Below are 22,836 nucleotides of genomic sequence, written 5' to 3'. Positions count from 1 at the left end.
CTTCTTTTTTACATAAGCAGGGAGGGTAAGGCCTCTGTTAATTCTTCATACACTTCTGTTCCTCCTCTCAGTGATGCTGTTCCCTGTGCTCTCTCACCACTCACACCTGAGAAACATCATGGAGCAGCTGTCTGAATCTGGGGATCCTGCCCTTTCACAGAAACCCGCTCCTAGAACTGATTCTACGTGGTGTGGCTGTGCATGGCCACGGCACTCTCAGCGCTGGTTTGGAAGTTTTCTCATTTGTAGTAACAGACAGAGGGGAATGCTTACCCAGTCTTCCCAGGTGCCTTCTGGATTTTTCTTAATGACGGGCTCAAGGCGTTTCAGAAGAATCTGACAAGCATTCTTGAAGGAGTAAAGAAGAAATCCTCATTAGAGAAGACCCAGTGGTTAGGGTTTATAGGGAAGAATATTAGCTGATAATTGATCAGGTCAGAATGCTTATGGGATGTCTGATATTGACACACTGGGAACTTAGAGATGATAAAAACACAGCCCCTGGAGTTCCCGTAGTGGCTCAATGGTTAACGAATCTAACTAGCATCCATGAGGACGCAGGTTTGATCCCTGGCCTTGCTCAGTGGGTTAAGGATCCGGCGTTGCCGAGAGCTGTGGTGTAGGTTGCAGATGCAGCTTGGATCCTGCATTGCTGTGGCTGTGGCGTAGGCGGCAACAATTTGACCCTTAGCCTGGGAACCTCAATGTGCCATGGGTACAGCCCTAAAAAGCAAAAACAAAAACAAAAACAAAAACAACATAGCCCCTGACCTTGAGAAGATTATCAGTTCTAGAGGGTGTTTTCCTTTCCTGTGAAAATACGGGCGTAGCTGAATTTCTACTCTCAGATCCCCTTTCTAAATTCCTTCTCTTTTTCTACTTTTGTATTTATACCTTTTCTATTTTCCAGCCATCAACATAAGTGGAACTAAACATCCTATTTCCATTCCAATGTGTGCTTTTCAGTCTTTGTCAAGGACGTGCCAGTATCCCTCTGGGTCTGAAATATTGTTCGACTCTCTGTCTATCCTTTTGTATGTCCATCTCTCTACCATCAAACTCCCGCAGTGAAGACCTTGGCTTTGAGTGCAAAGTAAGAAAATAAATTTGTTTTTGTAATAATTTATATTTGCGAAGTTTCTGTTCCTTAACACAGAAACCTAATTTTTTTTTTTTTTTCTTTTTCAGGGCCACACCCATGGCACATGGAGGTTCCCCGGCTAGGGGATGAATCGGAGCTGTAGCTGCTGGCCTACACCACAGCCACAGCAAAGTCATATCAGAGCCATGTCTGCGACCTACACCACAGCTCACGGCAATGCCGGATCCTTAACCCACTGAGCAAGGCCAGGGATTGAACCCGAAACCTGATGGTCCCTAGTCAGATTTGTTTCCGCTGCACCACAATGGGAACTCCAGAAACCTAAAAGATGGATTAATGCCTATTTTGGGCTGAAAACTCCCATACACACTGAGCTCTTTCTGTCTTGTGTTTGATTCTATGTAAAATTGAATCTCATGAATTTGAAGTTTTCTACCTTGTTCTGAGTGAAAAGAGCCTGTTTTTTGAGCTCCTAGGAGGTGTCCCCATGAAGATAAGATGGATTTGAAAGTGGTTTTTCTTGGAGTTCCTGTCGTGGCTCAGCAGAAATGAATCCAACTAGGAACCATGAGGTTGTGAGTTCAATACATGGCCTCACTCAGTGAGTTAGGAATCCTGGCGTTCCCGTCGTGGTGCAGTGGTTAACAAATCCGACTAGGAACCATGAGGTTGTGGGTCTGATCCCTGGCCTTGCTCAGTGGGTTAAGGATCCGGCTTTGCTGAGAGCTGTGGTGTAGGTTGCAGATGCAGCTCAGATCCCGCGTTGCTGTGGCTGAAGTGTAGGCCGGTGGCTACAGCTTGGATTCGACCCCTAGCCTGGGAACCTCCATATGCCGTGGGCACGGCCCTCAAAAGACAAAAGACAAAAACCAAAAAAAAAAAAAAGAAAAAAAAAGTGGTTTTTCTTGGTAGTATAAGTGCAGTATTCTGGGAGTGAGGAAATATGCCTCCCCACAATGTCCCAATGGAAAAAGTAGACAGTTTATAATAGAAACCTGACAAATAGATATTACTTCAAAAGTCTGTGCAGACAGATCTTTGGATGGAAGAAGATGAAGTCATGGTTCTAGTCTGAACGAGTGAGAATTTAGCAGTCTTTTTTACATCAGTGAGAAATATAAATACGAAGAAAAAGGATGAGTGCTGGGGTGGCACTCTGCTGATGTAGATACTTTAATTGCACCATATCTACCTGGCTGGGGTTCTGCCTGCCTACCTGCCTGCAAGAACATTTTTTTTTTCTTTTTAGGGTCGCATCTGAGGCATATGGCGGTTCCCATCTACGGGTCGAATCGAAGCTACAGCTGTCCGCCTACACCACAGCCACAGCAACACCAGATCCTTAACCCACTGAGCAAGGCTAGGGATCGAACCTGTGTCCTCATGGATGCTAGTCAGATTTGTTAACCGCTGAGCCATGATGGGAACTCCCCATACAAGAACTTTTTGTATCGGGGAAACTTGCACAGGTGTGCATTGCTTGGTACCCAGATTTCTTCTTTCTATGTCTCCTAGGGACACAGACTGCCTGTTCATCAAAATCCACTCTCCCCTTCTTCCGTCATGTCTGGGCCTGTGATTTCTCACTGCTCTACAATTTCCCAACTTCCGGCCATTGAACTTGGCCTGAGACTGTTCTGCTGATGGATGGTGAGGGGAAGTGACCTGCATCCTTCCCAGGCCTGGCCTCCATGCTCTTTCCCTTCTCTGGCTCACTGAAGCAACAATGCTCAGGGCAACCTTGAAAACCACATGTTGAAGATGGAGGAACTGCCATCAATCTGAATGCTTGAATGGCTAAACATTCCCTCTGGATTGTTACGTGTGCAAGAAAGAAATTTTGTTATGTTTGAGCTATTATATGCTGGGTCAATTTCTCACCTCTGTTTAGCCTACTCCCCCTAACACACTCTCCTGACATTTTGGTCATCCCAAGCCTATGTTCAGTGACACAGGTGACTTCTCTAAAGCCAACCACTGTGCCTGTATCCAGCTAGGAAAACTAGAGAGGTGGAGAAAGCACCCAGGGACAGCCAGCCAGGAGGAAGCACCTGCACGGCTCTGCCGTTGACATCTGAGCCGATGGATGCTGCTGTAGCAATTGTATTAGGCACCGTGGCTGTACTTGTTTCACAGATGTGCAGATAAGACATGGGTATTCTTAACTCACGGCTGGCCACCTATGAGAAAAAGAAATAATTTCGTCTGGTAAGGATTTCTATGAAGATCTGAGTCATTTTTTCTTAATTAAAAATTACTATTTTAATTTTTAATTTTCATTTTTGTCTTTTTAGGGCACCCACAGCATATGGAAGTTCCCAGGCGAGGGGTGGAATCAAAGCTGCAGCTGCCCGCCTACACCACAGCCACAGCAACATCAGATCCAAGCCACGTCTGTGACCTACACCACAGCTCATGGCAACGCTGGATCCTTAACCCACTGAGTGAGGCCAGGGATTAAACCTCTGTTCTCACAGATACTAGTTGGATTTGTTACTGCTGAACCATGACAGTAACTCCTACTATTTATTATATCCATGATATCCTTGAAAACCTGAAATAGTGTGTCATAAAAATTAGAACCACTTTTTAGTAGGGCCTCATGCTGATTTTTAAAGTGTGTTCTTGGTAATATTCCACTGTAGTTCTTCCATTCAAATTTAGTGCATTCAGGATGTTAAGGATTTCCTTTTTTTCTAAATTTTACATGTGTAGGGAGTTGGCCAAGTTAAGATTATTCAGACTTAATTGGTGGCATTGACAAGAAGAGAGACAGAGATTAGCCTGACTGGCTCAGAATTTAGTCTTAAGTCTGTTGGTCCCGGCATCAAATGAACTTGGAATGACCCTGAGGGCCTGTCTTCTTTCTTGCCCTCCTTCCCACCTTGACTTTAGCTTCCTCTCCCTTTTCTTCTACTTCTCACTTGCTTATACTCCTCTAATATGTACTGTTTACTTTTTTCTTTTCTGTTCGTTTTCTTCTAGTTTCTCTAGCAAACACGTACGGAAATTAAGATATTTAATTAAGAAGAAATGAAAAAGAAAGAAAGTAATGGAAGGAAGGAAAGCAAAAGAGCACTATCTTGGTTGATGCTGTCTTCTCACTTTTGCAAAAACATTTTCTCTAGATGTCTGCGGGTAGGTATCTGTTCCCTAAAGCCTGTCTTCAGTCTTCAGTGATTCAGTTTCCTCAGAAAGATGCAAAATGAAAAAAAAAAAGGACAATTTGATTACTTATTGGTGATGAAAATCCAAAAGGAATTTACTGGTCCACATAACTGGGAAAGATGAAGGAGCTAGCGTCAGGCGTATATAGGTATCTGGGGCTTTGTGGTCTCATCCAGGTCCTCTCACAGCCTCTCGCATTTGCTTTTCCTTCTACAATGGTCATGTTATTTCCAACAGTAGACAAGTTTCATCCTTGGCAGAATCGCTTCTGACAATCCCTGGGTTATAGCATAGTAGCTAAACTACCACAGGCGACAAAAATAGTTCCTTTCTCCCAGCATCTGCATATCAGTCCCAGGAAAGGACACTGATTGGCCTTGCTTGTTTCTGTGTCTTCTTCCTGGACCAATCCCTGCAGCTGATGGGGTTCAGGAACCATGATTGGCCGGACCAGGGTCCTGTGCCTACATCTGTGGCAGGTGTCGGTGCAGGAGGGGGATGAGGTTAAAAGGTACCAGAATTTAGGAGTCTTTCAGAACTACATGGAGTGTGGGAGGGGTATTCCAAAGGAGCTGAGGGGCTGGATAGTCAAAAGCTACAGACGTGCACTACCACAATCTAGTAAATTAGTCATAAAGTTAAAAATTTCAGTTTAAAGGATTATTATTTTTTTTCTTCTAGGATTTTATCATTCTACTTCGTGTATATATGTGCGTGTTAAAACAGCCTTTAAGGAATTCCTGTCATTGCTCAGTGGTTAACGAACCAGACTAGTATCCATGAGGATGCAGGTTCAATCCCTGGCCTTGCTCAGCGGGTTAAGGATCTGGCGTTGCTCTGAGCTGTGGTGTAGGTTGCAGATGCAGCTCAGATCCTGTGCTGCTGTGGTTGTGGCATAGGCCAGCAGCTATAGCTCCAATTTGAACCCTAGCCTGGGAACCTCCATATGTTGTGGCTGCGGCCTTTAAAAAAAAAAAAAGAAAAGAAAAGAAAAGCTGAGAAATTCCTACTCTAGGTAAACCTGCATGGTGCACCCACCACAGTGCTCTGGGTGCCTATCAGTGGTGTTCTCACTAACAACCATCTCCATCCATAAACCCTGGCCAAGCTCCAGCAGTACCTGCTTATGTGTGGGATTCCATTGCCTCTGCCATTCTGTTTGATATGCAAGAAACTTCTCAACTAAATAGTCAAGATCTTTGGGTTTGTTTGCATTATTTACTCTAATTTTTTTTAAGGCTGCACCTGCAGCATATGGAAGTTCCCAGGCTAGGGGTTGAATTGGAGCTGCAGCCACCGGCCTACATCACAGCCACAGTGACACAGGATCCTTAACCCATGGAGTGAGGCCAGAATCGAACCCGTGTCCTCATGGTTACTAGCTGGGTTCATTACCGCTGAGCCTCAATAAGAACTCCCTCTTTTACTCTAAAATTAGTGCCAGATGTCTATCATGTCAACAGTGAATAGACAGATGAATTTTGTTTTTCTCACCTGTAGCATTTTGGTGTGAATACCTTGTCCCAGTTCGTTGCCTCCATGTGTGACCAATACAGACCCATCAGTGTAGATATGAACCAGTGCAGCTGCCTGGAGAAATAACCCAGAAAGCACAGCTTAGCACAAGTCAGCGTTCAGGAAGGTTCAATGTCAGACATGAGGTAGTGGAAGAGCAGTCTCGTGGAGCAGGAAGGGTCAGAGGGGCAGGCTTTCCTGGTAGGATTCTGAAGCTTCGTTCTGTTTCGTGCTCAAGCTGCCTCTGAAGAACATTCCTATTTAAGAACCTGGTTTCAGTAGAAGCCCCTTTGGAAACCCGGGGATTGTGAATAGTGTTTCAGCTATTGGTAAGTCACTCCCCTGCTTAAACTCTCTGGCTGCCTACACACCCAACCAGCTCTATAAACATTGGTAAGTGCCTGCACCGGTTGTATGCCAACCTGTGCTCAGCTCCGGATAAGTCAAGATGAAGAAGGCATGGTTCTTCCTCAGCAGCTCACAACATAGTGGGGGCACAGGCTGGAGAGCAAGTCATTGTCATGTGGAATGTTCTGTGGGATCATGGATGTGGCAGAAGGGACCCTGGGAGAACAGATTCCAACAGCTTCTGCAGAGCCCAGGAAGGGTTCCCCTTGAGGGACAAGTGAATGGAATGGTGGCGGGAAGAAGGGTTTACCACTGGGCAAGCGGGCTCTGTGCTACAACGCGAGGCCCTTTGGGATTTGGTCTCTTGAACTTTTCCTGATTCATCCCTGTCTTTTCCCTCCTTTGCTTCCAAGTCTGGCCCAATGGCTGCTTCTTCCTGGCTGCTCCCCAGCCTTCAGCCCCATACCCCTGTCTCTGTCTCCATGAAAGCCTGCCGGAACGCTTCTCATTCCCCTCTGGGAAGAATGAGAGGCCCCTTTCTCTGCAGTTCCTCTTACAGGGGTGCCCTGGGTTGAATAGTGTCCCCTGCATCCCAAATCCATGTCCATCTGGAACCTCAGAATTATTTGGAAATAGAGTCTTTGCAAGTGCCATTAGTTAAGAGGTCACACTGGATTGGGCAGATCCCAAATTCATTGACTTGTGTCCCTATAAAAAGGTGATGTGAAGATGAGCCCGAGACTGGGGTTCTGCAGCTGTGAGCGGAGGAACCCCACGAGCCACCGGCGGCTGGAAGAGGCGAGGAAGGACTCTTCCTTGGAGCCTTCGGAAGCAGCATAGCCTTGCTGAGCCCTGGATTTTGGACTTCCAGCCTCCACAACTGTGAGAGAATAAATCTGTTGTTTTAAGCCACCGCATGCATGGTACTTTGTTACAACAGCCATGGGAAATGAATACTGTGGTGAGCTCTTCTGAGAGTCTCTGAAAGGAGGGGCAGCTGGTCTTGCTCGTCTCAGTCCTGCAGAGAACCTTGAGCCGGTCTGAATCACAGAGACATGAAATAAATGTCTGTTAAATTGGACGAATGGAAATGTGGTATTTTTCTTTCCGGGAGAAGGAGAAATTAGGACTTTATTCATGTCTGGAGCTGCCCGGAGGCCCAGGATGGCTTGGAGGAGCTCTGGGGCCTCAAAGCTTGTAGGTGCTAATAACAGGATTTATTCACGGTGGGCCTTTTGACTCCCTCTGAGCACAGTGCTTCTCAGACCTAATTTAGAGAGTAGGTGGTCCAGCTTCATGAGTCATCAGCTGACCTGGAATAACACACTTCAACTCCCAGCCAGAGTCCTATCTGCCAGAGGAGCCACAGCCCTGAGGGGGAGACTGGGATCTCTTGGGGAGGGGCTTAGGGCTGCCCTGGAGAGCACACAGCATTCCGGGAACCCTGCCAGATCCTACATTCAGCATCTCATTGACTCCTCATCAATCCTAGGAGAAAGGATTATGATTCTCATCTTGTAATTGGGGAAGCTGAGGCTCAGAGAAGTTGAATAACTTCTTTAATATCTCACAGCTGGCAAGTAGCAGGGCCGATGATTTCTCCACTCCAGTAGATTAGGGATTTGGGCAACTGCTTTATTCCCTAAGAAGGATTTCCTTTGACAGGGCAGTTTTTGTGGTGCATGTGTGCGTGCGTGCGTGTGTGTGTGTGTGCGTGCGCGCACATGCCTATGGCCTGCCAGTAGCTGGGTGTAAGTGAAAAAATGCTTTCAATGATATATACAAGAGACCTAATGCATTTTCAGCTTTTAGATTTATATTTAGATGTAATGCATGTATGATTGTCCAGTTGTTGTGTTTCTGCTTTGGTGGGCAGCAATGGGAGGCAACAGCTTTTCCCAGTTTCCTAATGGCCTTCCTGTATGTGACCCACTGGGACTGCTGGGGACTTGTCTGTATGGGTCCTTGTGCTGCTGAATGGGCTCATCTCCATGCCACCCTTCCTCTTCCCTTCTGGATGGGATCTCTGAATGCCCCGCCTCTTCTTTTGCAAATCTACCTGGGAGGATTTTTTTTTTAATAAGATTTTTATTTTTTCTATTATAGTTGATTTACAATGTTCTGTCAATTTCTTCTGTACAGCAAAGTGACCCAGTCACACACACACACACATAAACACACACATATATATACATTCTTTTTCTCACATTATCTTCCATCATGTTCCATCACAAGTGACTAGGTATAGTTCTCTGTGCTATACAGCAGGATCTCAGTGCTGATCCACTCCAAATGCAATAGTTTGCATCTACTAACTCCAAACTCCCAACCTGGGAGGAATTTTGGACTCTGCCATCCCCACTTCTCCTGCAGAATTGACACAAATTCCTGGGAGAGGTGGCTAGGAGAATAACCGGCTGGTCGAGGCAAAATGAAATGACATCTCTGCCTCAGACTTAGGTGTATGGAGGAGCCCATTCCTGCCCAAGCTGTGAGACCACCGAGCACAGAAAGCATGGTGCCACGGGCCTTGGGGGCTCCTGTCCCCTTTTTGAACAGCGAGGGTTGGGGGGGGTCAACGCTCCATCTTGGTAGTTTTGCTGCTGCGGGTCTCATGTTTGCCAATGTCGTTTTCTGCCCTTGAAGCAAACACAGCAGTGCATTTTCTCCTGCACTGTGTTGAAAGTGCCTGCAGAAGGGGGGCTGCTCAGGATAGTTCTGTACCCTTCTCCCCGGTGCAGGGGAGAGGGGCTTAGGGCCCTGGGAAATGTGACGCTCATCCCAAGTTACATTTGGGCCCAGGGTGTGTCTGACACGAGGGTCACTGACCACATGTACGAGACTTACCTGATGATAGCTTGATGCAGCAAAGCCAACTGAAAACTTCATGGGGATCATAGCAATGCCTCTCTTCTTCCAGTAGTTCTTCTTATTGAATTCCTCCACTTGTATTCTTCGGCTGGGAAAGGAGGACGTGTCCTGACATTCGTTCCAACATCTTATTAGGGTCTCAGGGCTGAACGCTTGTTTGTAGATGGTTTTATCAACTGTTTTGTACATGTTTTTCTCCCTAACCTGAAGTGGATGGGAAATGGAGCCAATAGTTATGATAAGACAGAAACTGACTGCGAAATAGAGACTTGAAAAGCCTCCCCACTAAAGTGTAAACTTCTGTGAGGGGAAGACAGGGTCTTTTTTCTTTTTGTCTGAGCAGCACATGCTTTCGAAGAAATAATGGGGGGGGGCGGGTATTTCTCATCTTGTTTTCTCTCTCTCTCTCTCTTTTTTTTTTTTCTTGTCTTTTTGACTTTTCTAGGGCCGCTCCTACAGCATATGGAGGTTCCCAGGCCAGGTGTCTAATTGGAGCTGCAGCTGCCGGCCTACACCACAGCCATAGCAACATGGGATCCGAGCTGAATCTACAACCTACACTGCAGCTCACGGCAACACCAGATCCTTAAGCCACTGAGCAAGGCCAGGGATCGAACTTGCAACCTCATGGTTCCTAGTTAGATTCGTTAACCACTGCACCACGATGGGAACTCCTTTCTTTCTTTCTTTCTTTCTTTCTTTCTTTCTTTCTTTCTTTCTTTCCTTCTCTTTTTTCTTTTTTTCTTTCCTTCTCTCTTTTCTTTCTTTTCTTTCTCTCTTTCTCTCTCTCTTTCTTTCTTTCTTTTTCTTTTTCTCTCTTTCTTTCTTTCTGCCACACCCATGGCACATGGAAGTTCCCAGGCTAGGAGCTGAATTGGAGCTGCAGCTGCCAGACTATACCACAGCTCACAGCAACACCAGATCCACTGAGCGAGACCAGGGACTGAACCTGCATCCTCATGGATACTAGTTGGGTTTGTTACAATGGGAACGCCTCCTCTCTTTTTCAATGCACCAGTCAGGGTCTCTCCCTCCTGGAAGTGGAGGTGAGAGATAGTGACTGATCTGTGAAGGGCAGTGGGATGCAGGGACCTAAGGAGGCAGATTTTCCTTTTTTCCCTGCAAGGTTCAGAGGGTGGAGCAGAGTTGACAGGTAACATATTAAAACAAAGATTTACTGTCATAACCGAAGATTTGTTTTGCTAGAGAGGAATAGCCTGCAGCTAGTGACAAATAGCAGACCTTCTCCAAGTCTTTCAATTGTCTTGGGAATGTGCTGTACAATCTTTAAAAAAATGTTTTTGTGTATGGGTGTGTCTTATCCTAGCAACTTGCAACATCTGACAAAGAAGGAGAGCCCAGCGAGATATGCTCAGGGTGCTTCATTATCCCCAGCTATTCAAATGACAATAAAAGAATTATGATTGTAGATACATGGGAACAATACTATCTGGTTTATGAAAACAAATATTTTCATGAATGCTAGCTCATTTAATTCTTGCAGGCATGCTGTGAGGTGAGTCTATTGTCCTCATTTTCTTGATAAAGAAACTGAGCCACAGAGAGGCAGCCTCTAATTGTTCCACTGGCCCAGACTACCTGTCCATTCTCTGTGCTCTTATTCTTCAAGGTACATCTCAAGTGTCATCTTCTCCAGAACATTCTGCCTGCTGTCCCTCCCCCAAGCCAGTGTGATGTCTTCTTTCTTTGGATGCATAGAAATGTGACTTCTTTTAGGATAACCACTGTGTTCCTTGTTCAGTAGTCAGGTGTTCCCCTGTGTGTCGGAAGCATGCCGACAATCACGAATCACAGACCTAGTGGTCCTCCCTGTCGAATTTAAGGACACAGGGGATCAAAGACATGGACAGTCTTTGCTGGATCAGAGGGTCCATACTGGGGAAGGACGGGATGGAAGTGGAAAAAGCAGGCTGGGATCTGCTTGGAATATGTGAGGAGTAGAAGAGTGTATCAATAGTTATCTCATGTGCCAGTGGCTGCCTCTCTTTGGTCTGGCTTATCATACACACTGTGTACCTTCTGGGATCTTGCACAAAATATTTTTGTAGGGCATTCTCTCTCTCTCTCTCTCTTTTTTTTTTTTTTGTCTTTTTGTCTTTTTGTCATTGTTGTTTGTTGTTGTTGCTATCTCTTGGGCCGCTTCCGCGGCATATGGAGGTTCCCAGGCTAGGGGTTGAATCGGAGCTGTAGCCACCGGCCTACGCCAGAGCCACAGCAACGCGGGATCCGAGCCGCGTCTGCAACCTACACCACAGCTCACGGCAACGCCGGATCGTTAACCCACTGAGCAAGGGCAGGGACCGAACCCGCAACCTCATGGTTCCTAGTCGGATTCATTAACCACTGCGCCACGACGGGAACTCCTCTCTCTCTTTTTGGCTGCGCCCATGGCATGTGGAAGTTCCCAGGCCAGGTACTGAACCTGTGCGACAAAAGTGACCTGAGCCACAGCAGTGGCAACATGGGATTCTTAACCTGCTGAGCCACCAGGGAACTCCTGGAGGGCATTCTTTTGGCAGTATCTCTCAAAAGTTCCCAAGGATCAGCAATTCCATTTCTGTAAGTTTATTCTACAGACATATACAAGAGGGCAAAGATATAACCTTGGTACTTCTGTACCAACGCCATTTTAAAAGCAAAAAATAGGTAGCAAACTGAAGGCATATCAATAGTGGTGTGGCTAAATAAATTACAGTACATGCGTATTACATAGTACTAATCAGTCATGAAAATGAATGAAATAGATGATTCTACCAACAGGAGAAGATGGTCATGGCATATGGTCATGCAGAAAAATAAGGTGCAGAATTATGTGTTTATTATGGTCTCATTTTGGTAAATAACCACATATGCGCACATGTGCACCACATATCAATGTTTATGTATGCATATATAAACATATGGGTGGGTAAACATAGAGAAAGGACTAGAACAATCAATAACAACAGTTATCCTGGACCTGTAGGGATGGCGGATGCAAAAGGGGATGCTCATTTTTTACCGTAATACCTTCAGTATGGTTTGAATTTCAGAAAGAGTAATTACTTTTGTATAAGTTAAAAAAAAAAAAAAAAAAGAAAGAAAGGAGTTCCCTTTGTGGCTCAGTGGAAACGAATCTGACTAGGAACCGTGAGGTTGCAGGTTCAATCCCTGGCCTTTCTCAGTGGGTTAAGGATCCAGTGTTGCCATGAGCTGTGGTGTAGGTCGAAGACGTGGCTTGGATCCCGAGTTGCTGTGGCTGTGGGGTAGGCCGGCGGCTGCAGCTCTGATTCAACCCCTAGCCTGGGAACCTCCATATGCTGTGGGTGGGGCCCTAAAAAGACAAAAGACAAAAAAAAAAAAAAAAAAAAGAGAGAGAAAATCATTGTATAAGGAGGGAAACTGTTAGGGAGGTGGGTTCTTTCAGGTCGCCCTTAACTCGTCTTGAATTCTGAGCCAGGGCTAATTTGCGTGGTTCTTCCAGGCTGTTTTCCTTGGGCAGCTGGTTTCCCCCCTGCATCTGATTCTTCCACAACCTTGGTTAGGACTCTGATCACAGCCTTACCTCTTCTGGCAGAAGGCCACATTTGGCTGCCACAGCTGTGATGCAGGATTCTGTCACCAGGGTTCCTTGCGGGAAGCCAAATCCACGAAAGGCCGTGTTGGATGGTAAATGTGTCAGGCACGCACGGCCCCGGAGTCGGAGGTTGCGGATTTTATATGCATTTTCCAGCTTCAGTATAAGAAATTCTGTCACCTAAAATCAAAGGAGATAGTCACATATATTGAACAGCACTTTTTTCTTTTTTTCGAAAAGTCAAGTACAGAGTTGAATTGCTTGTGGGACTGGGTAAGTACTTGAAGAAACTGTTCCTTAGAGACTCATCTAGAAATTATTATTATTATATACATATTTTTTGTCTTTTTGCCGTTTCTTGGGCCGTTCCCGCGGCATATGGAGGTTCCCAGGCTAGGGGTCTAATCGGAGTTGTAGCCACTGGCCTACGCCAGAGCCACAGCAACGCGGGATCCGAGCCGCGTCTGCAACCTACACCACAGCTCACGGCAACGCTGGATTGTTAACCCACTGAGCAAGGGCAAGGACCGAACCCGCAACCTCATGGTTCCTAGTCGGATTCATTAACCACTGCGCCATGACGGCAACTCCTCATCTAGAAATTCTGCATTCTGTTCACCAACAAGGACGTGCCGGTTGCTGATGCACATACCTGCTCCGAGTCATCCAGCATGCACCCTCCGTTAATGAAGCACTCAATGTCCAGAGCTTTGATTCGCCCGCTGTTCATGAATCCCACCTGTCACCAAATGATGGCCATTTTACCATGTGTTTACGATTCACAGCCCAGCTCTTCCATGAAGATAGACCACCCCTGTTTGCTCTGGGGTGGACCACGTCTGGACATTCCCTAGTTTTTCAATGCTTGGCTGACAAAGGTGTTCTCTGACCTGAATTTTGCTGAGCCCTTGGCTTTCATCATGTAATTTTCTGGCTTCACAGTCAGCATGGAATCTAAAGTCCTTGCTGGTCTCCTGGCATATAATGGCTACCCTCTTCTTCCTTTTTTGTGGAAGATTCTTCTTCACTTTGGACTGATTTTCCTTGTAATTTAGTCTGTGGGTCCCCCCTCTGGAAAAATCTCTGGAATTCCAGAGTGTGTTGGGATGAATTACAGGGCATCATTTTTTTGGGGAAGCTTCTGAGGTTGGGGAATGGGCACCGGGAGGTCCACCTGACTCTCTCATCTCACTGAGCTGTCCATGAAGTACTTTGTCATTGATAGAGGATCTAACACATGCAAGCTAGTGCTGCTGTTCCTCCTGGAACTTACTGAAGGCAACTTGCATTTTTCTGAAATTGCCACTAAGTGCACTAGATGAACTGCCACTAGGTTCACCTAGACTAGCTGCCACTAGTCCTACTCACCTAGACCATTTCGTCTGCACGGCCCAGATTGAAACAGCAAAATTCCCACTCCCTAGGGTAGTTCTACCCAAAAAGAATTGGCCCTGGTCTCCTTGCCTTTCTGAAAACAGGGATAAATACATTGATGGACCCACTTTCCTATATGGTTCTTATCATCTACGCCAAGGAAAATGTTTGATAATACATCAGAGAAGTTAAAAAATGTAGCAAAATACACAATTTCAGAATTTACGGTAATTTTGACAAATGCTAGGCTGAAGTTTGCCTTTGACTTTTCATGAAGAAAGGACGGCTAAGTAATGTAGTATCATAAATGAGGGAGCAGAGAGACTCAAACTGTTCAGTACGAGCTTTTCAAGAATTTTGAAAGAATCTATTCACAGATAAACCTTATGTTAATTTACAAGTAGTTCTAAATAATCAAAGAAATTTGGTTAGCTAGGTTTGCATGAGGATACACACACATTAGAATATTGGAAGTAAAATTATATTCATTTAAAAATAAAACTTGTTTTTTAAAAATATCTGATTATTTTTATTTTATTTTTTATTTTTATTATTATTTTTTGGGGTCTTTTTTGCCTTTTCTAGGGCCACTCCCATGGCATATGGAGGTTCCCAGGCTAGGGGTCTAACTGGAGCTGTAGCTGCTGGCCTACACCACAGCCACAGCAACATGGGATCTGAGCCATGTCTGCAACCTACACCACAGCTCACGGCAACGCCAGATCCTTAACCCACTGAGCAAGACCAGGAATCGAACCCCAAACCTCATGGTTCCTAGTCAGATTCGTTAACCACTGAGCCATGATGGGAACTCCTGATTATTTTTTAAAACTATATTTTGTATTACTTTGATTACCAACATATTTATAGTCTAGAATCCTCTTTTAGTATAGTTTAGTACCCTCTTTTTACCAGCACTAAAACAGTCTCATAACTGTGATATAACTGAAAGCTGATTTATAATCTAGGCCAAAGCCAGAACTCAACAACCATCATAACACCAATTGGCACAATCCCAGAGCCTCTACCTTTGCTCTGGGGCCTGGAAGATAATAATAGTGGTGAGTATTTAGTTCTTTTTTTATTTTAAAGTGGCTAAAAGATTTAATGGCCAACTATGGTTCTTTCTCTCTAATTATAAAAATTACCAATGCCAATGGAATAAATAGAATTGTTCTGTGTGGTATGGAATTAGTAATACTAAGAATACAATCATTTAGTACTCTTAAGGCAATGACAAAATCAGACAGAAAATTTAGCTATGTATATGCTATAAGCAATTCCCAAATAAAGCATGTTAGATAGAGAAACATTACATTGGAACTGTCCTAATAACTCAGTCATGAATTTGAAAAGTAGTATTGCTGTCAAATAGATCCCAGCAATTATTTTTAATAGTGTTTTCTATAGTTGCATAAAAATGCAATGAATGTGGCTTGAAACAATGTTAAATTATTTCCCTGGGGGTTTGGGGTGAAAATCTTCTAAAATTAGGTTGTGATGATGGTTGTACAACTATAAATATAGTAACATTCATTGAATTATTTAAAAAATTATTTCACTAGTTAGTAGATTCTTTTTTCCTATTGACGAAGAGCTTTTAAGACATTTTCATAACCATTTGGTGCAAACATTTATAAAGGTGGTCAAATTGTTTCCAAACATTTCTATTGAAAAAAATATTTCTATTGTCAAGAAGTTTTGGTATAACAATGTTTGTAGTGGATTTCTTTATTTCTTTTCTTTTTTTGTCTTTGGGGAAGCACTAACATAAATCCTATTCCTTCAACAGTATTTTTATCATTATTGGAAATTGTATCTTTATCATTCGACGTCTTCATAACTCTATACTAGATTTTCTAAAAGTTCCTTGTAAAATGTTGAGTATTCAAATATTTTAATATTTAATATTTAACTATTTATTAAATATTTAATAATTTAGATGCTAAGTTTATTGTTTTTTGAATTTAGTAAAATCAAAATAATAGAAAAGGATAAAACCAAATAAAATGAAGTGCTTTAATATTTTCATATTTAATACTTACTTTATATTTTCCAAATAATGGATGTCTTCCCCCAGTTATTAACATATCATCTTCGCGATCAAGAACAAGACGGATGGGGTGACCAGTTCTAAAGAAAACAAATTTTAGATTCTTCATCCCTCCCACTCACCCATTCATCCATCCATCCATCCATCCATCCATCCATCTATTTATCAATCCTCTCATTCAACAATCTACCCACCCATTCATCTATCCACCCTCCTACCTACACACTCAACTATTCATTTAACCATCCACTCATCACTTATATATTCATGAGTACATATGATGTGCCAGGCACTGATATGAATTGACGTTTGACTAAATTACTAATATCCCTGTGTTCTATAATTCCATGTTTGGAGATCTAGCCAAAAGGGATGAATGCCATATGTGAGTTAACTTATATTCTTACAGCTTCAAATTTGACCCTTACCCAGATTCATATATTTTGCATATCTCCGTCACTAGTTACCAAATATAAAGAGTGTGAACAGATAGATGCAAACTTAACAGGACAACTGAAAAACAAGGCCAAGTACATGGCCTAGGACATCTAGGATAAAATCTTCATTTTTGCCCAAGTTTCTGTGTTTGGCTAAGTTGGGCCCTTAGGTAGTTAGGAGATTCAGGCTTTCTGTTTGTCTAGAGCAGAGCTTCCCAGACTCTGGAGTGCAGAAGAATCATCTGGAGTGCTAGTGAAATGCAGATTCTTGGGCTTAGCACTAGGGCCCTGATTCAATAGGTTGAGAGGGGCCCCAGAATCTGTACTTCCCTGTGATTCTGATGCAGGTGTCTTCAGGTACGTGTTGAAATCCACGATTCTAGCCCAGGGTTTCCTGGTCTTTAATGATGAGGACCACCTGGAGCATCAGTTAAATGCATAGTTTCCAGGTGCATCCCCTGGTGATTATTCTTCAGTGGGGTCTGGGAAGGGGAGGCAGGAATTTGTACAAGCCCAGGAAACTCTCATTATCAGCAGTTTGAGAACACTGCTCTGGGGACCACTTAATGCATGGCAGATGTTGCAGCCTAAGGTGCTTGTTCCCACACTTGCCTGAATAGCGGAACCACTGGGGAAGTTTTAAAACAGACTGATGCCTGGGTCAATATGGGGCAGCCTAGCTATTGGATTTAAATGCTCCCCAGATGATACTAATGTGCAGTCATGTTTGAGAGGTCTTAAATGTACAAAGCCTGATGGGATTACAATGAATTCATTATCCCTTGCTGAGTTCTGGGTGGTTGTGAACAGAGAGAGTTTCATGATGGAAAAAACTGGGGATGGGATTCAGATCCTGCCTTTTCCCACCTCTCATTGCAAAACTTGCCCCATATCTGAGTGCTTTGGGATCTCTGAACTACAGGAAAATTGTCAAAGGAAGCAGGACCTTTGAACTTTGCAGGCTGGGATTGGAGCTATGACATAGTAATCAACAGCCATAAAAATAGATCAAGGAATAGAAAAGCCAGCACCATGAAGGAGCAAGACTTCTGATTGAGGTTAGCACAAGAGCTCTCGTGGAGGATGTCACATGTCCACTGAGCACACACTGAAGAGCCAGCTCAGGTGCAGGGAGGCAGCGGATGGGAGAATTTTCCCCTCACCCCACCCTGCAGCTGAGGGTAGGAAGAAAAAGTGGGGGAGCAGCCTCCCTCCTGGCACGCCACCTGGGCAGGTGCCTTGCCCCACCCCCAAATGGGTCATCTTCTCTGAAGCTCAGCCTTAGCAGTAGAGGTGTTGAACTCATAATACCGCTTTTCCTCTTAAGAGCAAACTAGCCTATTCAAAGTTCTGTGTGCATCTGAGTTTCCCAATAACTCCAGGTGGGTAGTATTACCTATAATTATAAAGAAAAAGAAACAGGAGGCTGAGTTGCCCAAAGACCCTCAGGTGGTTATGACAGCAGCCCAAGTGCCTCTCAACTCTGTGCATTTCACCTCCTCCGTGTCTCCAAGTGCACTTACTTGATGGCGCCCACAGCAGCAATAGCCCCGAATACAGCTGGTCTTCCCACCTTCCCGCCAAAACCTCCACCTACTCGTTTTACATGACAGGTGATCCTGTTGATGGGGATGTTTAAAGTAGAGGACACCGTTTTCTGTAAAAGGTCGGTAATGGGAAAGTTTTACAAGAGTGAAATGGCGAAGAAGGCTTCTGCTTTCCACATCCCAGCAAAATTCATCCGCATCTACCGTCAGTAAAAAACCAAACGATATAATCTGACTTCGTTGCGTGGAGCTCTGTTGAATTCGTAAACATTGTTAATCTTCAGAGATCAGACTTTCCAGCAGAGAAATGGTATTTTCCAAAAGGGAAACTGTCAGAGTCCTGGATTCCTGTCAGAAGCTGGAGTCTAGCCAGATGCCTACACCTAACGTCCCAGCAAGGTGAAAACCAGTGAATTCCTGACAATCTATTGAAGAACATATGTTTGCAGCTAAAACCTGGAGCGCTTTGTGACTGCGGATGAAAACGTGCTATAAAGGAGTTCCTATTGTGGCTCAGTGGTAACAAACCCGACTAGTATTCATGAGGACAGAGGTTTGATCCCTGGTCTTGCTCAGTGGGTTAAAGATCTGGCATTGCCGTGAGCTGTGGTGTAGGTTGCAGACGTGGCTCAGATCCCGAGTTGCTGTGGCTGTGGTATAGGCTGGCAGCTATAGTTCCGATAGGACCCCTAGCCTGGGAACCTCCATAAGCCACACTTGCGGCCCTAAAAAGTAAAAAAAAGAAAGAAAAAGTGCTATAAAGTGATGTGTTTATTCCAAAGGTTACCCATAATGATTACTTTAGGGTGAAAGAAAGTGCAGAAATAACTGTGTCATTATCCAATCAAACACGGCAGGTGATCTGTGATTACATTTTAATGTGATCCTGTGATTACATTTAAGCATGAAGCCAGGGGATAGACTCTTTAAACTGAAAGTGACTGGCTGTTCTTTCATGTACCTGACAAGATCAGAAAACATTAAAAAAAAAAAAAAAGGTTCTGGGGTTTTAGCTGCTCTGCTGATTCTAAGATGCTGCAGGTAAAACGGCGGCCAGCTCTGAGTGGGGGCTGGAAGTCATGACGGAATTAGGACTTAGGAGGTGGGGGGATCCTGGACCTCACCTGCACGTGGGCTGGATCCTGTGTTGACACATAAATGTCCAGTTCTTTGTCCTCGGTCTTTGGAATAACAAGCACTCTCTGCGTTTCCATGTAAAAGTGTTCCTGTCCGCCCACGTGGACCTCTCCTGTGAAGTGCAAGCACAGGGAAATGCCTGGAGGTGTGTGCTGGTTGGAAATTCAAAAGCAAGCGAGACGTGGGACTGGCCAGCTGGACGTGTCCTGACCGGGGAACGGATGGCTCAGGCAGTTGTCCTGTGACGACGGAGACCATCTGTTTCAGAGACTGTAGCTCTGGATAACAAGTTGAAAGTGTTTGCTACTGTTTTTACCTCTGTCCTTGACTGCTCCAAGTCTCAGGAATTTTTCTTCTATTGATTCTGTTGCTCCCTTCCCCGCCCCCCCCCAAAGCAACACACACACAATCTGGAAGGAGGCAGAGTGCCAAGACCCGAGAGGCTGGTCCTTCTGAGAGGAAATTACATGCTCTCCATGTCTCTTCAGAAGAGAATTGGGCCAAGATTCTGGAAAGGATCTCGAGTCATTTACCTTCAACAATTTGATCGACGTTTTCAAATGCCTCCTCCATGTTTCCTTGTTCAAGTTTTTTTTCAGGGCACAGAAATGAGTTGTGTTTTATGGCATCCTGAGTGACAGGAAAAAAAAAACAACAACACCAAAGCCAATTCTTTTTATTGTTTTTGTCCACTGGCAATTTTTTCTTACTCAAAAGCCAATACACTCTCGAAAACTGCCGTCTGCTAGGACATATGAAAGGAGTCAGGGAAGCAATGGAGGATCTCCTAGAGCAGCAGGCTCACCGCAGAGATGAGACAGCAGAGGAACCGCCTTCTAAATTGCAGAGAAAACCAACACGGATTAGAGGAACGTTAAGAATTGAGGTCTGGGGAAGTTCCCATCGTGGTGCAGTGGTTAACGAATCCGACTAGGCACCATGACGTTGCGGGTTCGGTCCCTGCCCTTGCTCAGTGGGTTAACGATCCGGCGTTGCTGTGAGCTGTGGTGTAGGTTGCAGACTCGGCTCGGATCCCGTGTTGCTGTGGCTCTGGCGTAGGCCGGTGGCTGCAGCTCCAATTCGACCCCTAGCCTGGGAACCTCCATATGCTGCGGGATCGGCCCAAGAAATAGCAAAAAAAAAAAAAAAAAAAAAAAAAAAAAGAATTGAGGTCTGGGGACACTAGGGGGGTCCAGGATGAGAAATACTCATTCTCACTTCCAGTGTGGATCGCCAGGGAAGAGGTAATGGGTCCAAAGGAAAAATGAGTGTGGTTTGGGACCTCTTTCCACCCCCTGCCCACTCCCTGAAGAAAAATGCTTGTGTCAGACTTAGGGAGCTCATGTATGGGAATGAGACTGTGTTGGGGGTTGGAGGGGGGACTCAAGTTCTAAGGCATCCCTGGGGCAAGAAAGCCCAACAGACACGGTAGACAGTTTGTTCATTTCTTTGAGTATTTGGCATATCTCATGAGGGCCTTTCTAGCCCTTTGCTCAGTTTTTTTTTTGTTGTTTTTTTTTTTTTTCCTTACAGTACTATGAAATGACGTGTGAAGGCTGGAAGCCATCTGGTTCTGAGGTTGTGTGGATTGACCTACTGACAGCTGATTCTGCTTAATCTCTTTTTCTTCCTTCCTTTCTTTCTTTCTTTCCTTCTTTCTCACCTTTTTAAGGCCGCACCCATGGCATATGGAAGTTCCCAGGCTAGAGGGTGAATAGGAGCTGCAGCTGCCAGCCCACACCACAGCCATAGCAATGCAGGATCCTAGCCGCATCTTCGACCTACACCACAGTTCATGGCAATGCCAGATCCTTAATCCACTGAGCAGGGCAAGGGATAGAAACGAGTCCTCAGGGATACTAGTCGGATTTGTTATCACCAAGCCACAGTGGGAACTCCGATCCTGCTTAATCTTTAGGTGTTTTCTGTACTTCACAATGGCATCCGTCTCCTGTGTTCTAACTCTCTAGTGGCCTTAAGTCCATACTTTTCTTGCTAATGATGAGAATGAGAATGAGAGCAGCTACTATTTATTGGGTGCTTATTTTGTGTCAAATACTGCACAATATACAATGTATTTGCATGTGTTCTCGCATGAATTCTGTTATTCTCTCCATTTTCCAGATGAAGAAACTGAGCTTAAAAGGAGGTTAAAATAACTTTCTCAAAGATATGTTTCAAATAAGTGATAGAGGCAGCTTTCAAGCCTGGGCCTACTTTTGAGAAACATTTTGCCTAATAAGGAATACCTGATTTCTCGAAGCAGCAGAAAGTGGACAATATAGAAGAAATTTCCATTTTTTTTGCTAAACCAAGATCTCAATAGGTCACCTTAGTACACGTGGAAGTATGTACATGTGTCCCAAGGCAGTGTAATCTTACTATAATATATGCTATATTCAGCAAGCACTAACTAGGTGCCAGGCACTGTTCTAAGTGCTTTACATGTATTAACTCATTTAGTCTCACAACAACCTGATGTGTAGGTATTAATATTATTATTACCATCATTTTACAGATGAGGAAACCATGGCACAGACAAGTTAGGAAATTTGCTCAAGGTCACAAAGCTAGGGAGTAGTATAGCCAGGATTCGAACCTGGCAGTTTGGTTCTAGAATCTGTGCTTTCAACCAGTCCACTACACAGTTTCTTATATATATAGTCACATGAATAAATGGATGAATAAGTATTGATATATATGACTTTTTTTATTTACTTTCCTTCACAAGAGAATTTTATTTTTGGCCACATCCTCAGCATGTGGAAGCTCCCGGGCCAGAGATCAAACACGAGCCACAGCAGCAACACCAAGTTGCTGCAGTTACAATGCCAGATCCTTAACCCACTGTGTTGCAAGGGAACGCCACAAAATAATTTTTTTGCTGACAAAAAATAGGTAGACAGTCCTATTCTGAGGATACTCTAGAGCTCTAAATATTCTGAGTCCCAAAATGTTTCACGTGTGTGTCTTCTGCAGGACATTTCCCCCTTTTGGAAATGGAATTGGAGGTGAAAGTTCAAAAACTCTTATTAGGCTTTCAGTGCAACTCTAGGAAAGGAAGTGAGCCAAGAAAAATGGCCTGAACTTCTTATAAACTTGATGAAATGGGAATTTGGAACAGAGTTGACTTAGTTTAGAAAAAACAAGAGAAATGACCTTTTAAACACTTTGAATATTGAGCAAATTGTACCTTTTAGGTACCTTTAAAAAAATCTTCAAATGGTTCACTAGGGCCTTTGAAAAAATGTTGTTTTCTTTCACGAGCAAAGAAATAAGTAAGGTTTTCCCAACTCAATTGCTATGAACTTATCCTTCATCGAATTAGAACCTGGGAACCCCAGTCCACATTTGAATTTCTTAATCTAAATTCATTATTTTTGCTGGAAGTAGCCTTTGCATTCCATCATCTAGAGCCAGCAATGAGGATGGAAATTTCTGTGGAATTCCACCACAAAAGTCCCTCTGCTTTTGGGGTCCACCTTGAAAAGATTATTGCTCCCAATATCATTCTCCCCCCTTTCCTCAAGTAATCCCCAATTTCTAGTGGACACTTGGCCACCTAGAATGAAATCTACACTTCCCAGCTCCCCTTTCTCGGTGGGTTGGGTGTGGCATATGACTCGTTTCTGACCAACAAGATGTAGGAAGATTCTGTGTAACTTCTGGGAAGTGTCCTGAAAGGGAGGAGTTATGTTTTTCTTCAT

General features: G+C 44.2%; 1 protein-coding gene and 1 long non-coding RNA gene across 6 annotated transcripts in view; one reads left to right on the top strand and one right to left on the bottom strand.

Moving 5' to 3' along the window:
- The window catches only part of LOC146396078 (uncharacterized), a 1,511,729-nt gene that overhangs the window by 951,765 nt on the left and 537,128 nt on the right, over positions 1-22,836 (top strand). The window lies entirely within an intron of this gene.
- AOX2 (aldehyde oxidase 2) overlaps positions 1-22,836 on the bottom strand; it is a 90,230-nt gene that overhangs the window by 30,862 nt on the left and 36,532 nt on the right. For 4 of the 5 annotated variants that reach the window (NM_001308472.1, XM_021074624.2, XM_084998170.1 and 1 more), the window contains 10 exons: positions 19,663-19,759; positions 19,117-19,241; positions 17,969-18,102; positions 16,001-16,088; positions 13,234-13,320; positions 12,570-12,761; positions 8,981-9,208; positions 5,765-5,860; positions 3,154-3,282; positions 274-348 (listed from right to left, as the gene is read on the bottom strand). In NM_001308472.1, the coding sequence (NP_001295401.1) occupies positions 274-348; positions 3,154-3,282; positions 5,765-5,860; positions 8,981-9,208; positions 12,570-12,761; positions 13,234-13,320; positions 16,001-16,088; positions 17,969-18,102; positions 19,117-19,241; positions 19,663-19,759 (1,251 nt within the window). Of the gene's footprint in view, positions 1-273; positions 349-3,153; positions 3,283-5,764; positions 5,861-8,980; positions 9,209-12,569; positions 12,762-13,233; positions 13,321-16,000; positions 16,089-17,968; positions 18,103-19,116; positions 19,242-19,662; positions 19,760-19,789; positions 19,966-22,836 lie in introns of those variants that run through there. The other variant, XM_084998172.1, reaches the window with a different exon arrangement.

Source organism: Sus scrofa, chromosome 15, assembly GCF_054392235.1.
Source record: "Sus scrofa isolate SSC_HxYL_T2T_F1_AM1 chromosome 15, Sscrofa_HxYL_maternal_Yorkshire_Landrace_v2.0, whole genome shotgun sequence".
NCBI lineage: Eukaryota > Metazoa > Chordata > Mammalia > Artiodactyla > Suidae > Sus > Sus scrofa.
Note: the sequence above shows the minus strand (reverse complement) of the source record. Positions and strands in the feature narration are given on the sequence as shown.